General features: G+C 41.7%; 1 protein-coding gene across 3 annotated transcripts in view; it reads left to right on the top strand.

The window, feature by feature from the left end:
- The window catches only part of SNX25 (sorting nexin 25), a 67,440-nt gene that overhangs the window by 43,857 nt on the left and 8,320 nt on the right, over positions 1–15,263 (top strand). For all 3 annotated transcript variants that reach the window (XM_021397040.1, XM_021397042.1, XM_021397041.1), the window contains exons 7-13: positions 149–339; positions 3,851–3,982; positions 4,604–4,879; positions 8,934–9,089; positions 11,995–12,126; positions 13,575–13,715; positions 14,301–14,414. In XM_021397040.1, the coding sequence (XP_021252715.1) occupies positions 149–339; positions 3,851–3,982; positions 4,604–4,879; positions 8,934–9,089; positions 11,995–12,126; positions 13,575–13,715; positions 14,301–14,414 (1,142 nt within the window). The remainder of the gene's footprint in view (positions 1–148; positions 340–3,850; positions 3,983–4,603; positions 4,880–8,933; positions 9,090–11,994; positions 12,127–13,574; positions 13,716–14,300; positions 14,415–15,263) is intronic.

Below are 15,263 nucleotides of genomic sequence, written 5' to 3'. Positions count from 1 at the left end.
GTTTCATATATGAACTTCACAGCAGCTGTACTCGTGGGCACAGCTGATTCCAAAATGACAAATGCTGTGATCACACAGGGCACAGAGACATTGAGGAGATTAAGTTTTTGTGTTGTAAAAGATGATTTCTGATTTACTTTGTTCTCAGATTCAAAAGGGAAAGAAACTGCAGCAATGAAAGCTGACCTGCTGAGAGCTCGCAACATGAAGAGGTATATTAACCAGTTGACAGTGGCAAAGAAGCAATGTGAGAAGAGAATAAGGGTCCTGGGAGGGCCTGCTTATGATCAACAGGAAGATGGCTTTTCTGATGAAGGTGATGGCTCTCAGAGTCAGAAGGTATTGCCTGAAGGTCATTCTAAACGTGTTAGCACTGGTTCATCTTAATGCTGCTGTCCTTAATCGCCCCTTCCCCCAGGAATCAAATGTAACTTAATTGCTGTATATTTTGTTTCTCTTGGGAAATAATTGCTGTAGTACCTGGAAAGATGCATTGATCATCCAGGTTGGAATATTGCTGACCGTGGAACATCAGAAAGGATTAGATGGCATGCTGTGTGCAGGGAATTGATGAGGTCATGGTAGCAACTTTATTTCAAAAGAGTTCACCAATGTATGTGCTATGTTTCTTTGCCTCTTGTTATGTTTACTATAGGAAATACCTGTGGGTTTTGCAAATACTGAGTTATTCAAAAGCAAACACTTGTGGAAAGCAACTAGCAAAATTAAGAGCAGTCCCCACGGAAGAACTCTGTTAAGACTGTTGACTGCTCATTTTCTACGTCACTTTAAGAATGGAAGGAAAAAAAAAAACAACCACCAAGCATAATTGCTGTTGCATTAGTCAGCAGCTACAAAAATAAAATCATGGCTTATTAGCCTGGCTAAATTTTGTTTAGTTGCTTCCTTGTGTAATTTACTCTGCCCCTCTGGGCAACGCACAGCAATTTCTGTATTCCAAATAGAAGATTTTTATCTTTATGTGTAGGCAGAACAAAGAAGTTATCCCTTCGTGTGGGCATCTCTAAGTTTCGTTACATCCTTACAATAATTTTAACTTCGTGAAACATTTCTCTGTCATGCAACTTTTTCTTCTATTTCTTACTAGTTATGCATTGTTCATCGTGAATGTGGTTTGAAAGAGAGCAGCTCCCCACCCTCCACTTGTCCTTCAAGAGCGATTTCAGATAGTTTGTCAGAGGTGGTGCTGAGGCAGCCCAGAGCTGTTTCCTGAAGTTGAATGGAGCAAGTGGTGCCAATGGGAAAAAGGCATGTGGCACAACCTCGAGGGCCACTGACACCTTGGAGTAGACTGTCCAGGGCCTGCTGAGAGGGTCTGTGCTTTCCAGGATAGATACGTGGTGGCATACAATTGTTCAAGAAATGGGGTCAGGTAGCAAAGCTGCGCTGGGTGGGGTTGCTGACAATTGCATTGGCGGTGGAAGTGATAGGATCTAGTGCTGATCTGCTTGTGGATATGTTTTGATATGTTTCTACAGAGAAACTGTAGAACCTCCCCCTCACCCATGTCGGAGCAGAAAACAGGAAAATTGTTTTTCTGTTCTGTTTTTCCCAGTGCAGTGTGACCAGGAAAGAAGCTCAGGGAGACTGTATCTGAGGCAGCAGCCATGCTGCTCTTCCCGGAGCACAGTGAAATGCCCAGGGCTTGGCTTTGTGGGGGGACTGCCTTCACTGTCATTCCTTCCCATCCACTGCCTGTATTGCAGTAGCTGCAGTCTGAGCTCTTAAAGGCTGCCAGCCCGGGCTACGTGGGCAATTTTGGTTGAATACTTGGGATTTTCACAGCAACAGGACAAGGTGTTCATTTGAGATTTAGCAGATAAGCTCATGCTGAAGTTGCTGCTGGTAATCCCTAACTTCTCTTTGAAGCCTGGGTGTGACAGCTTTTCTGTTAAGCTAGCGCTTAACCTGCAGAATAGGTAGATCCTGTAGAAGAAATGGAGGCGTTGCCTTTCTTTAACGTGTATGAAGTAGGTCAGAAACAGGCATTTACTGATAGTGTTTTGAATTATTGTTTTATGTAAGTGTAGTACAGGAGCTTGAATACATCATTAACTTTGAGGAATGTTTGGTACTAGCTGAATAAAGAACAAATTGACTAGTGGCTTAAATGCATATTTTGCTTTCATTTCTGCGTTCTGCTTCACCTTTCTTGTGGTTTTAGGGCAGTAATAGCTGTGCTGGTAAGGCTATAATGTATGTTCTGATTACAGTTTTAAATGTGAAGATGGACTATTTGGAGTTGTCAGTTTTCTTGTTACAGATTTAAGAAACAAAAATGACATGCTTTGAAATACCTTTTCTTTCATAGCAGAAGATAATTACAAAAGTGTCACTTTTTCATAAGTATGTACAAGTCACAAGATTGTATAGATATTGCACATTTCTTACAGTTCATTATTCCAGATGTGTGAATTATAATTGTATATTTAAAACTAACAAACAAATACATGCAGCTACCACTTGAATCTGAACTGTCAGTAGCTCTGATACTGATTTACACTCTGCCCTGGGCGTTAGACTTGCTTCCAGAGAATGGAGTTTTAATTAGTGTAATATATAAAGCATCTCTTCTAATCTTCTCCTGGACCTTTTTCTTAGAAATTGCACACATTGCACACACAATGCTACTTGCACAGCTCTGCGGTAACTTAATTGAGTTCTTCTTGTCTGTGTTCATTTAGCAAATAGCTTGTTTGTGGCTGTTGTACAGAATACAAATAATCATGGCCACGTCTGTGACATTTAGTCTGTGGAGCTGCAGCATCTCCTTAGTGTAGCTATGATCCGCGAATTGTAAGAGTTGCTGTAAAGTACTGAAGAAAATTCCACCCAGAAGCCATCTGACAGTGTTTTAAGGCACAGGCAGTCTGTGTTAGTAATGATACTGGTGAGGACTAGGTTTAAACTCCTGTGGAAGAGCTTGCTTCCACCACGGTCCTTGGATAGCTACTGATTTAGCTGGTGACTAGTGAGATTTTCACTGTGATTTCTGAGCTTTGGAATGTAAAATCGTGTAATGTCAGGGTAAGTGGTGGTATGGCATGTGGGCTTATAAAGAAAGAGAGCTGGAATTCCTGTTTTGCTGTTGGCTGAAGATGGCGTGTCTTGTGGCAGGAGTGGGCTTCCATATCAGGTAGCAAACTGAGGAAAGTCGAGTGAGCTCAAAATGAAGCCCTGACTATCAAAATTAATTAGAGATGTAGTGTCTGTGAGTAAATGAATTACTGTTTGTGATTCATTGTAATGATATGAAGAAAAAACATTTGGGGATTATTTGAGGCATTCTAAGACAGACTTACCTAAGAACACCATTTTGAAATTTAAAAGACTGAATTATCCCATCTAGAAGCCTCCTCCAATTGGAGATGGATGTTGCTTTGGGGGAGAGAAATTGGGGAGGTGACTCTGTTTCTGAGAAGAATGTTATTCCTTAAAATGAAAGGGTAGTGACTAACATTTGCCTTTCTCCAAATCCAGAGTTGTCATTGTGATTTATAAGTAACAAAGAAAGAATGTAAACTTTTCAGAGCAGAAGATGAGCAAACTGCAACCAGTTGTCTTTTTTTTGAGTTGTTTCCCATGTTTTGGATAACAAGAGGACATAAACATAATGTTATCCCCTGCAGGTCTTAAGTTCTGTTCACAAAATGTGGCTGAACTACTTAAAAACCTGTGGGCAGTGAGTGAAAGAATTCAGGTTCTTGGGATGTTCACCTTGGAAGCATAGTTTGATTACCTTAGTTACCCTAATCTAGACCAACGATGAAGATTTGCTGTTTGGTGCCAGGTAGGTATTTTCAGAGGTTTTACACTTGTTTCTCTTCAGATTCTTCAGTTTGAAGAAATTTTGGCCAACCCTTCATACCGAGAGCATTTTCGAATCTATATGGACAGAATGGATAAGGTGGCTTTGATTGATCTGTGGGAGTCTGTGGAGAACCTGAGGAGTGCTAACAAGGTGGGAAAAACTGCAAGTCCACGTGGCTCGTATATGAACCAGAATATGTGCTTGCTTTTAAAATAGCAATACTATAGGATGGGTACTGAGCAATTTAGGACTGTTTTTTAGCTTCTTAATGTTTGGGGATAATATGGCAATTAAAAATTGTAGACTTCTTTGTTGATAGTGACAATAGTTTACTGTGGTTTTTTTATGTAGCAACATGACCTGTAAAAAAAAAAAAAAACCTTCTAGGCAAAAGTACTAATTTCCCTCTCTGCCAGAAAGAAAGTGGGCAATAGAAGACTGGTTTTGTGTTTTAGAAATACCCAGCTTCCTGTACTGGTACACGTGTCTCTGGTGTGCTTTTAAAAGCAATGGGTGTGGAAGCTTTGATAATTTTAGAACACAGCTGTTTCTTCACTTAACAAATATCAGTGCTTACCTTGTGAAATGGACTGTTTTGCACAGGTGCACAGGCAGAGTGCCCGACCTCAGTAAGAGGTTCACAAATGTGCTCATTCATCTGGGCACGAAATCAGCTCGATCACCAAGTTATGCAGCTGGATCTAGAGCCATCCTGGTATTGTGAATGTTATTTATTATTCTCTTCTCCCTCTCTCCCTCCTTGCTTTGCAGGCTGAAATACCTCAGCTGGTGAGTGACATTTACCAGAATTTTTTTGTGGAAAGCAGAGAAATACCTGTGGAAAAGTCGCTTTATAAAGAAATAGAGCAAAGTCTTGTGGGTAATAAAGGCATAGAAGTATTCTACAGAATTCAGGCAGATGTTTATGAAACTCTGAAGGACAGATACTACCCCTCATTTATCGTCAGTGATTTATATGAGAGATCAGTCAAGAAGGAAGAAGAAAGATGTTCTGTCCAAGTAACTGCTGAGGACAAAGATGAAGTGGTGAGTCACATGGACAATTTCTTTCAACATTGCTTGGTTACAGTGAGCTGGAGATGATCCTGCATGAAGTATGTGGAAGCATCTTCTGACCTTGAGCTTTGGGTTTCTTTTTTTTTTTTCCTGATATGTTCATAAATATCATTACTTCTGTAGCTTCCTTGGATAAACTCAGTGTTGGCAATCTCTGGGTCAAAGTGGTACAAAACAGCTGATAACTTGAAATTAGTTGAAAGTACTTTTTTTGGATTTCTAAGGCTTCTGTATTCCCTTATCTTTCATTTTGCTTTTTAGTACCGCAGAATGCAGTATACTTCGTACAAACTCAGCTGTTTCATTTTTCAGTCAAGGAAGCCTCACTGATTTTGTAGATTTCTCTTGGATGCTCTCCATTCCTGCCCCCCTCGCGCGTGCTAGTTCTAAGTAGGTACTGAAGTTGCAAAAAGGGAAGAGAAAAGTAATGGAAAAAATAGAATCTTAGTGCTTTTTATTAACTTATGAAACAAATCAATAGGGTGTATTGGAAGAATAAACTGATTACAATAGCACTGCAACTGGAGATACTGAAACAGAGCATTCCAAATGCCGAGCAGTAACCCAACAGCTGCTTTCTTGTGGCAGGCATTGCCAGTGGGTTCTCTAAATCAGTCACATTGGGGCAACCAGTTATTTAGATCCAACAACACTTTGATAAGAGCATCTCTCAGGCTGGTGAGCATCTTTCACTTAGGCTGACACTTCAGGATGGCACTAATATCTTTGTTTTACATATGGACTTGCTCAGTTTCTTGCTCTGGATTCTGCTCCCATTCTTCTCACTTAGATTCAGTTTTTGACAAAAAAAAAAACCAGCAGAATCCAGAGGCGCTGATGCCAACCTAAGCATTTAGAAGCAGTTATTTCCAAACCTAAGGCTTTCCTGCTTACTGTTTAAATATTACTTCCGCTTTTTCAGATGAGCTGTTGTAGTCTCTGTAGTTCTTTTGTCAGCAAATCTTCAAAGATGAGCTGTTGTAAAGAAATTACTTCCCATACAGATTTTGAGAGCTTGATCAATTTTTTTTTTATTGTTCATTTCTTCCTGAGTCCTTTTCCTTGACAAAGGATTCGAGACCTGCTTTCTTTTTTTATGGCTGATCCAACTGTGTGTTCCGAGTGGTAGGTATGTCAGGAATATCCTGCCCTTTTCTTGGCAATGGCTGGGGCTTGGAGGAAATGCTTTTGCTCTTTTTGCGCAGCACTTTCTGTTCTAAGCTCTGTCCTTCTAATTCTTTTCATGTATTTTATTAGAGTCTAATCATTCTCATCAGTGATGATCTCCATTTCTCAAGGAGAACTGACACCATGCTTTAGGACTGAACTGCCTGTCAGATAATATTTACTGCTGAAACAATTAGATTTTGGACATCGGCATCGTCTGTGCTTCCTCTTGTGGCACGTATTTAACCGTGTACCTTTTGAAGGCTGTGTTCACTGTGAAACCTTAAAGACTAAAATATGGCCGTTTTTTTTATATGGTTGAAGTTTTTCTGCTTTTAATCACAAGTGAAGTGTGAAGTTGCATGTGCTGTTAGAGCATCATCAGAGAGAGCAATCCTAACGGCTCTGTGGCAGGCTTCAGGGTATTTGGGGTGAGAATGAATTATAAAGAATTGTTCCTGGAAGCTTCCAATAGCCTTTCAAATGTGGGTGAAAATAGCAGGTACTAGTTAGCAACAGCCTGTTTTCCCCCTGTGTACAAGAGACCACAGGTGAGGCTTTGGTATGCCTGGGAGGTTCCATGTGGTTAGCAAGTACTGGCTGGTTTTGGGTTGATTTGGATTTTGGTGGTCCATATCTACGCTTTCTGGAGCACTGTGGGAATTGTGTGTCTTAGGTTTCTATTCATTTATCTGTTGGGGTAAAAGCCTTGTAGTGCCCTTCTGCACGGAGGGCACAAGCATGAGCCCTGATGGAATGTGAGAAGATCAAACCAGGCGAGGGTATGCTCTGCTGATCCTGCTGCTCATGGAACAAGCTCTTCCTTCTCATCTGCTGTCACTGTTTGTATTGTGGACAAAGCTCCATTAAAGGGTCACAAGTAAAGACACAGAGGTAAACAGAACAAGTCTGCGTAGCAGATCACTGCAGAGTCCCAAGCCTGTGTTCTGGAGATCTAGTGAAAATGGAAGTTGTGCAGTGGAGATCAGGTGAAAGCAGCACAATCCATTATGGTCTCAGCTTTCATAGAATCATAGAATGGCCTGGGTTGAAAAGGACCTCAAAAATCATCGAGTTTCAACCCCCCTGCTGAGTGCGGGGTTGCAAACCACTAAGCAGGCTGCCCAGAGCCACATCCAGCCTGGCCTTGAATGCCTCCAGGGATGGGGCATCCACAACCTCCCTGGGCAACCTGTTCCAGTGCGTCACCACCCTCCGAGTGAAAAACTTCCTTCTAATATCTAACCTGCATCTCGTTTATTTGATAAATCTGGTCATTTTAATGGAGGTAACTTGCTATCTTGTAATATAGCGTTTTATGACAAACTTGCATTCGGCAGTGTTTTTCTGCTGAAAGACTCAGAATCATTTAATGAGGGATCTTAGAGCCTCCCTCTGGGAGCAGAGCCTCACTGCTTTGTAATTAAATGCAGTCCTTCGGTGACTGGAGCCAGACTTGCTGTGAGCAGCTGCCAACTCTTCGCTGTTGAAACTAGTATTCCTGATTCTTTCTGACGTCTGTGCTTCCCTGTAGGTGCAAGTGTTTAGTTTATGGTCAGCGGAGTTTTGAATCAAGTCCAGCATTGCTAATATTTATTATTTGTATTATTGTAGTGCCAGGAGACAATAAGAAGCTGTGAGCTAAGCTCCGTATGTGTGCTTGGAAGCAGTCTCTGGCTCCCTGAGTTTACAGATCACGCAGAACAGACGGGAGGACAGGGCATGCAGCTAATGTTTGCTCAGCCACATAGGAGACAAAGGCAGAGCTGGAAAAGGGCATGGATTTCTTAGCCTAGAGCTCCCGATTTCTGCTTTACATTACCCTCCTTTAGGAGGATCAGACTGTGGAGGTTAATTATTGCTGCCAGTGTATCCTTTCTCAAACTTATTTCACTAAGATGTAAACTCAGATTTCCTTCTGTTAGCTTTATGCTAAACTGAGGTGAAACCTATTTAGTGGAATTATCATTAAATAACGCAGAAATCTTTCCCTTATTGGTGGGATGAACGTAACCCCACGAACAAAATTAAGATCCATTCACAGGCAAACCTCAGATTTTTGTGGATGGCATTGCCGATGGTGGCTGCATCGCAGTGCTGTTTGCCGGATCTCAGCCTCTTCATTCCTATTTGAGGAGTTATAAGAAGAGGGAGGTTAAGGCTAATGTCAGAAGGTGTTAAAGAGGAAGTCACTGAAAGGTGTGAAGTTCTGCATTTTTTTCTACGTGCTTGCAGTACAGCAGATGGAAAAATTGGTTTGTTTGAGTGAGCATGAGAAAAATGATTTCTGATTTTAGGTAACGCATATGTGCTTTTGACACGTTTTTTATTAGCATTTCTAAAAACAGCAGTAAAATCTGTTTATGAAGAGAAAGGATGTCGTTAGCTGGTTCTACAGGCTGGTAAATCTGTTTTGTGAAGGTTTGTTGGAGGCAGGACTATGTGTTAGAGCTCTGTTTTTTTTTTTTCCCCTTGTGTCATTACCTTCCAGCTCAGGGTTGAGTGTTTGCTTTCCTATCTGGCTCTGAATATTGAGTTACTAAGCTGTTGTTGCTTTTAAAAGAAATTTTGATTCTTCCTGTCGCTTACACCGAAGCCTTAGCTCGAAGGTCATTTTCATTTGGAAGAGTTTCATGGAGCTTTAGTATAAATGATAATTTGACATTTTTTTCTTACGTTTCATATTGGATCTGATGTTTGAGGTATACGTTAGGATCTATTATACTAATAAGCCATTAGACCTACATGTTTATCTGTATGAAGAAGTGTTCTTGCGCATGAAATGCATTTGGAACAAATAAGAAATTTCTCCTTTTCTCACCTTAATGATGCAGTCACCCTCATGTTCTATTCCTAGAGCCAAGGTTGTGGAGAAGCTACTGAAGAATGCAGTACAAGAATTAATGAACAGGCCAGTTATGCTGTGAATAAGCTTCGCCAACTAAATGACAAGCTTAAGTATAAGAAACAGGCTCTAAATTCCATATGTAATTCACCAAAACCCAATAAAAAGGTGAGTACCTTGGTTGTCTCGAGTCCTTTATTTCTATTATGTGTTTGTTTATGTAATATCCAGTCATATCAGGCCCTTTCTGGACAAGTCTGACACCTTTTCTGTTCATCTTGTTTTTAAAAGTGCAATCAGAGCTTGGTGATAACTGCTTATTTTTTCCATTTTTTAAGCTACTGTCGATACAACTGCAGATGTGATTGAGATCTTGTTTGTCATAGCATAATGACCTCTCTCCCATAGTCGTGCTGCCCTGTCCACAGCAAACTGGATTTTTTCCTTGCATCTCTGCCCACTTACATCTGTATAATCAATTGTTTGTGGCAGCTGGCTCTGTGTCCCTGCTGCATCTGCAGTGCTGCAGCGTAGGGCTGTGCTCGTTAGCTGCTGCTCCCTCTGCTGGCTTGGAAGTAGCATGTCACAGTGTCCAAACGTGCAATGGGCTTGCTTAAATAAGGGAACAAAAGATCCATTGAAAGTGATTAATTTCCCTTATAAGGAGTCAGAAGAAAGATGCAGGGCATACTTTCATCAGCCTAAAGTTCTGGGGGTATGTCTGAAATGGCATGGGCCTGTGCCATGGCTCAGGGCTGGGTTCTTCGTACCTTCTTTCCTTACTTCACAAAGGGGCGAGTGCAGCAATGCTGGTCTGAACAGAAGTTGACAGCCTACTCATTCTCATTGCTTCAGGGACAGTTACCTCTAAAGCAGGGTGTGAGCAGTAGCCTTGGAGGCCACACTGGCCAGCTTCGCTCCCTCTGTCCCCTCCACAGCCTGTGCCGGTGTCTCACCACTCTGAGTAAAGAATTTCCTCCTAACATCTAACTTAAGTCTCTCCTCTTTTAGTTTAAATCCACTCCCTGGGGTCCTGTCACTATCAGACCATGTGAAAAGTTGGTCTCACTCCTGCTTGTAAGCTCCCTTCAAGTACTGAAAGGCTGTAAGAAGGTCTCCCCTCAGCCTGCTCTACTCTGGGGTGAACAAGCCTAACTCCCTCAACTTTGCATCATAGGAGAGGTGCTGCAGCCCTCTGAGGATCCTTGTGGCCCTTTTCTGGACCGCTCCAGCAGCTCCACAGCCATCCTGTGCTGTCACAAGGGCTTTCTTTTTTTTTTTTTTTAATTTTGCATGAAGTTTCACAGTTGTAAGCACATTTTGTAATGCTCCTTTAAATCTTAAGCTGTTCTGGGTTGTTAGTTTTGTCTTTTTGAAATGCTTTTGCTGTGAGACCCGTGCAAAGCATGTAGGCCTGTAGCCCTGTGCGCCTCGGGTGCCAGCTGGCCAAGGGCAAAAACTGCTCACTTGAGTTTCAGGGCAGATACTGCTAGATTTAAAAGAAAGTGCTCTGTAGAGAGGAGTCTGATTTTCACTTCTTTCTCTGGAACATGAAGAGCAGTGAGGATGACATGGAAGAGGATGAGATGGATTGACTGAATGTCACACGTGCAGTCTCAGGCAGTGCCGTGTATGTACAAGGCTTATGCCATGCAAGGAAGCAAGACCTTTGTGCGGCTGAGGTGCCGCTTCTCATGTGCCTGTCTCTGATGTCTGAAGCACAAGTTCTGTCTCCTCAGGTCTATGAGTCTGGTCCCATCTCATCAAGCAGGAACCACTGGAAATGTGCAACAGCCACGTTCTTTCTAGAGTTCAGTCTTCTCCTCAGCAGCAACACAAAAACTTCATGTTTCCCAGAGCGCTTCCTAGTACTTGCAAAGCGAAGCTGTATCACACAAATACTGACGTGAAACAGGGCTGCATTGAGCTGAAGTCCCTCTCACTTCTACTGAACTCCTGGTAGAGGTGGAGGCATTTCTTGATGTTAACGTGTTCGAGTATTTTGTATTCCCAGTGGATCTATACCAGTAGTGAACACGATATTGGTATATTTACGTATATACACGTGTGTGTTTATATATAAGACGTGGTTTAGTGTGAAAACACTGGTGGTAGGGGGATGGTTGGACTGGATGGTCTTGGAGGTCTTTCCCAGCCTTGGTTATGCTATGATATAAATACATATATATATACGTATCCTGATTGTTAGATATTTGTAGGAGGGCTTTTATGGATCTGTCGTGTAGATGATCTCCTGCCTTCTACCAGACAAACTGTGAGAAAGATGGTTACTGTTGCTCTGTACAATCTGCTGCTAGGATATGCCCCTGTGGTACAAGTTGTACATTGAAGGCTCATAAATGTGATGGGGTGGTATATCATATTATTAAAAAATCGTCAGCTGCTTCCACTGTGTTTCTGATGCCACATTTTATGTATACTTCCACTCTTTCTAGATACTGTCTCCTGGAGTTAGATACGGATTGTTATTTTTGCTGATATTGTAAGATGTGCTATTTCTCCTTTGTGAGATTGGCTGTGAGCTATATCCCGATGAGAACATTTTTTTTTTTTTTTTAATGTGTGGTTTCCACAAGAGTAAATCTTCGACTTTTCCAAAACTGAAATGAATTAAGTGGTAGCTACTTGGGTAAACATTACTATAGCTGTATTCCTGGAAACGTAATCTATTCCCAAACTCTTCTGTCTCATTGTGAGTATCTGAAATGGGAAAACGGTAGGGAATATGCCTTCAGTAGGTGGCATTGCAGTAATCACAATTTCAAGTTTGAATAAAGCGTATAATATGTAAATTGTGTAATAAATAATCCTATCTAACGTACCTCTTTCATCCCGAGAGTGTGACAGCCTTGCTGATGTGTTTTTCGTTTTAGTATTGGGATTGATCTTTGAGGTTAACGTATTGTACGAGTCTACAGTTGTGATTTTCTTTTGCACGTAAATTGATCTTTTGCAAGTTTTTGCCTTTCTGAAAAGTGGCCTCAGAAACATGACTAGATGTGCCATCTAAGCTTTCTCTTCCCAGTGGTAATTGGTAAATCTTCCTCTGCAGATTGTTTCTAAGCTGAAGGATGAGATCACTCTGATGGAGAGAGAGCACAACGACCTTCAGTTGCACATTGCGAGAACAGACTGGTGGTGCGAGAATCTCGGCATGTGGAAAGCCTTCATCATCTCAGGCGAGGTGTGGTTTTTGTGAGACTTTATCTTCTGGGGCAGCTCGAACTTGTAGAAAGAGAAGAATAAAAAAGATTGCATATGCTTTCCTTTTACATTTGTGTACAACGTGTATACTTTGTATTTCCTTGGGGGGAAAAAAATTACCTCTTGTGAACTCCTTTCTTTCCCAAGTGATTACTGTATTACATATAGGAAGATTTCCAGTCCTCAGACTCTGTTGTAATGGAGTTATTAAAGCACCTTTATATATACATATATATATATGTATATATAAACCCTATATATATATATATGAACAGGGTTTGGCATTGGGTAAACTGATTTGCTGTCTTAAGAGCACAGTTTTTCATTGGAGTTGCCCTGTGCTCTAATACCATGCTCTTACACTTGAGCACAGTTCTCTCTCTGGTATGCCTCAAAGATGCATGCTTTCTGCACTTTGTATTACAAAATTTAATGGTACTGCAGTTTCAAGGGACTAGAGTAGGATACCCAGAAAGCGGGTGCTTTATGTCTGAGAGTAAATTGCTCAGATCAGCATTTCCAGCACTGATCTCCCATTTTTCAAAAATAGCTGCCAGGAGATGTTTGCAAGTCACCTGCAAACACAAATCCAGTCTAGCTCAGAGTAGAAAGGGTGGGGGCCTTCCTGGCAGACTCCGGTCCCTCTGAGCCACGTGCTGGAGGCTGCTATTCAAGCAGCTCTTTTCTCAGTGTTCTGACTGAGAAAGCAGGAAAGCAGTTCTGCAAATAACTGCACTTGGAACCCAGCACGTTTTTGGAAGTTGAAGCTAGTGCTCTGCGTTCTGTCAGGATGCTGCTGCACCTTTTCTCTAGAGAGATGCAAAACTCAGCAGTCAGATAGGGTTTCCTAGTTTCCATGGGCAGATACAGGAAGAGTGCATGCTGAGAGTATTCTCCTGGTGCAGCTCAGCAACAGTGCAAGATGCAGATATATTTTAACTGTGTACCTTCTGCACTGGTGTCGCAGCAGCTCTTCAAATCACCTGTCATAGGCATTAAGCTTGTCAGACTTCCACAGGCTTCTCAGAAAACATGTCATAATTCCAGGAATTTTAGAGTATATTCTTTTTCTAACTGAATTAGTTAAGTATTCTTTAAAAAAAAAAATAATAAAGCCTGGAAAGCTTAAAAAAAAATATATATGTATGGTTACTTTCCTCAAACAGGTGGGGTGAGAATGGTGTAGTCACCTGTAGTCACCTTTCTGTTACTTGCCTGTATATTAAGACAAGCACTTGAGATTTTGGTATGATTTTCAGTTGGAGTTTTCTGTAGATTGTCTGATGTGTCACCTCTACAAAGAGACTTAAATTTTCTGCAGTGATGGTGAGTGAATTTGCAAGCCAATCTGACAGCACAAATTGTTCCGCTGTTTCAGAGTTGTATCTTATCTGTATTTTTGTTGGCTTCTTTGTTTTCCCCCATAAGGTTTTAGAAGAGAATGGAGAACAAGTGCCCTGTTACTCTGTCCTGGTGAGTTTACAAGAAGTCGGTGGAGCTGAAACTAAGAATTGGACTGTTCCCAGGAAGCTCAGTGAGTTTCAGAACCTACACCGGAAGCTCAGTGAGGTATGAATCTCAAGCCAGCAAGAGGATGCAGGTTGCTAAAAGTTGTCAGGGTCGTATATGGAGAGGGAAAAAAGCAAACACTGAAAACAGCACAAAAATATGACCAGTTTTTAGTCTAGTCTTTTGGCTTTTACCCTTTTTAGGTTCACTATCCACACATCTGGCCTCTGCCAAATGCTCATAGAATTATTTATACTTTTTTTTCTTAATAATGATTGTTTTAGTGAAGTGACCCAACATCCAAATAATGCACTTGCACCCGTCGCTGTTCTAAAAACTAAATTTCATCGCTGGCTTCCAGGGAGGTATTGAAAGTGACAGTCTTCTGGAACAAAGAGGAGATTTCCTCTTAATTTGCTGTAATTTTTCTGTCTTGTCAAATATTGATAATGATGGTGTTGGGAGTTGTGCAGAGGTTTAGTTGTGTCAGCCCACAGTGAGTAGGTAAGGGAAAGTGTTTTTCACCATGCTGAATAGGATATGGAAGGCAGATGAGACTACTGAGTCTCATGTCCATTTAGAACTGGCACCACTGTTGTGTTTTTCTGCATATGCACAGTAAGTGAGCTGTCTTTTCTCCCACAGTGCTTTCCATCATTAAAGAAAGTTCAGTTGCCTTCGCTCAGCAAACTGCCCTTCAAATCCATAGATCAGAAGTTCATGGAGAAGTCCAAGAACCAGCTTAACAACTTTCTGCAGGTAAGAAAACAGACCACAGAGTGACCAGTACCAGAAGTTAAGACACAGCTGTGTGTTCACCTCTGTCTCAAAAGGATTTGGTGGCCACAGCTATTTTCCTTTCATCCCACTTTTACAGCCACTGTTTGGAGAATCCTAGCTCTCCAGTGTCCTTTGGTGAATGCTGTATCCATCTCCAACATTCTTGCTAGTTTCTGAGTAGCCACCCTGCCCTTTCTCTCTTCATGGGGTCCTTAGTGGGCCATTTAGGCCTTTTTCTCCCATCTTCCCCCCTCTGTTCTTTCCAACCAAGACTTCAGATGGTCCATCTGAGAGGCTGCGCACTCCCATCCCATCTCGGCTGCAGTCTGTAGTGTGAAGGTTCAGTGGTGGCAGAGCATTTTCCTTCTTAGTTCCATGCAGTCTGAGTTTGGTGTGTGGCCAGTTGGCCTGAGGGGCTGTCAGCAGGAAGGGGGAGTTATGCCTCTCACAGTGTGGAAGGAGAAGTGGCTTGGCTTCTGCTGGCCTTGGGTGTCCGTGAACTAGGCTAATACTGCTGAGATTGCAATAATTTAATTGAATACAGTGTGTGATTACTGTTTTTAGGTCACCTAGAGCCTCAGGTGGACAGCCTTGTTTTTTAATTTGTTTAAAATAAAAAGGTGTTCTTGGAGAGGGAGTACAGTTTTGCTTCTGGAGACAAATTTGGCCTCGGGTAACACCTACAAATTACACTTGCAGCTACCTTCCTACGTACCAGTGACTTATCAGATAACCAAACATTGCTCTTTGCTGTGAACACATCTTTTGGGGGCAATATTATTGGTCATCTGGATTTTTTCACAGTTAAGGTGGAGGCTAACCTGGAAT

The sequence above is a fragment of the Numida meleagris genome, chromosome 4 (genome assembly GCF_002078875.1).
Source record: "Numida meleagris isolate 19003 breed g44 Domestic line chromosome 4, NumMel1.0, whole genome shotgun sequence".
Classification (NCBI taxonomy): Eukaryota; Metazoa; Chordata; class Aves; order Galliformes; family Numididae; genus Numida; species Numida meleagris.
This window is presented reverse-complemented; position numbering and strand designations above follow the sequence as displayed.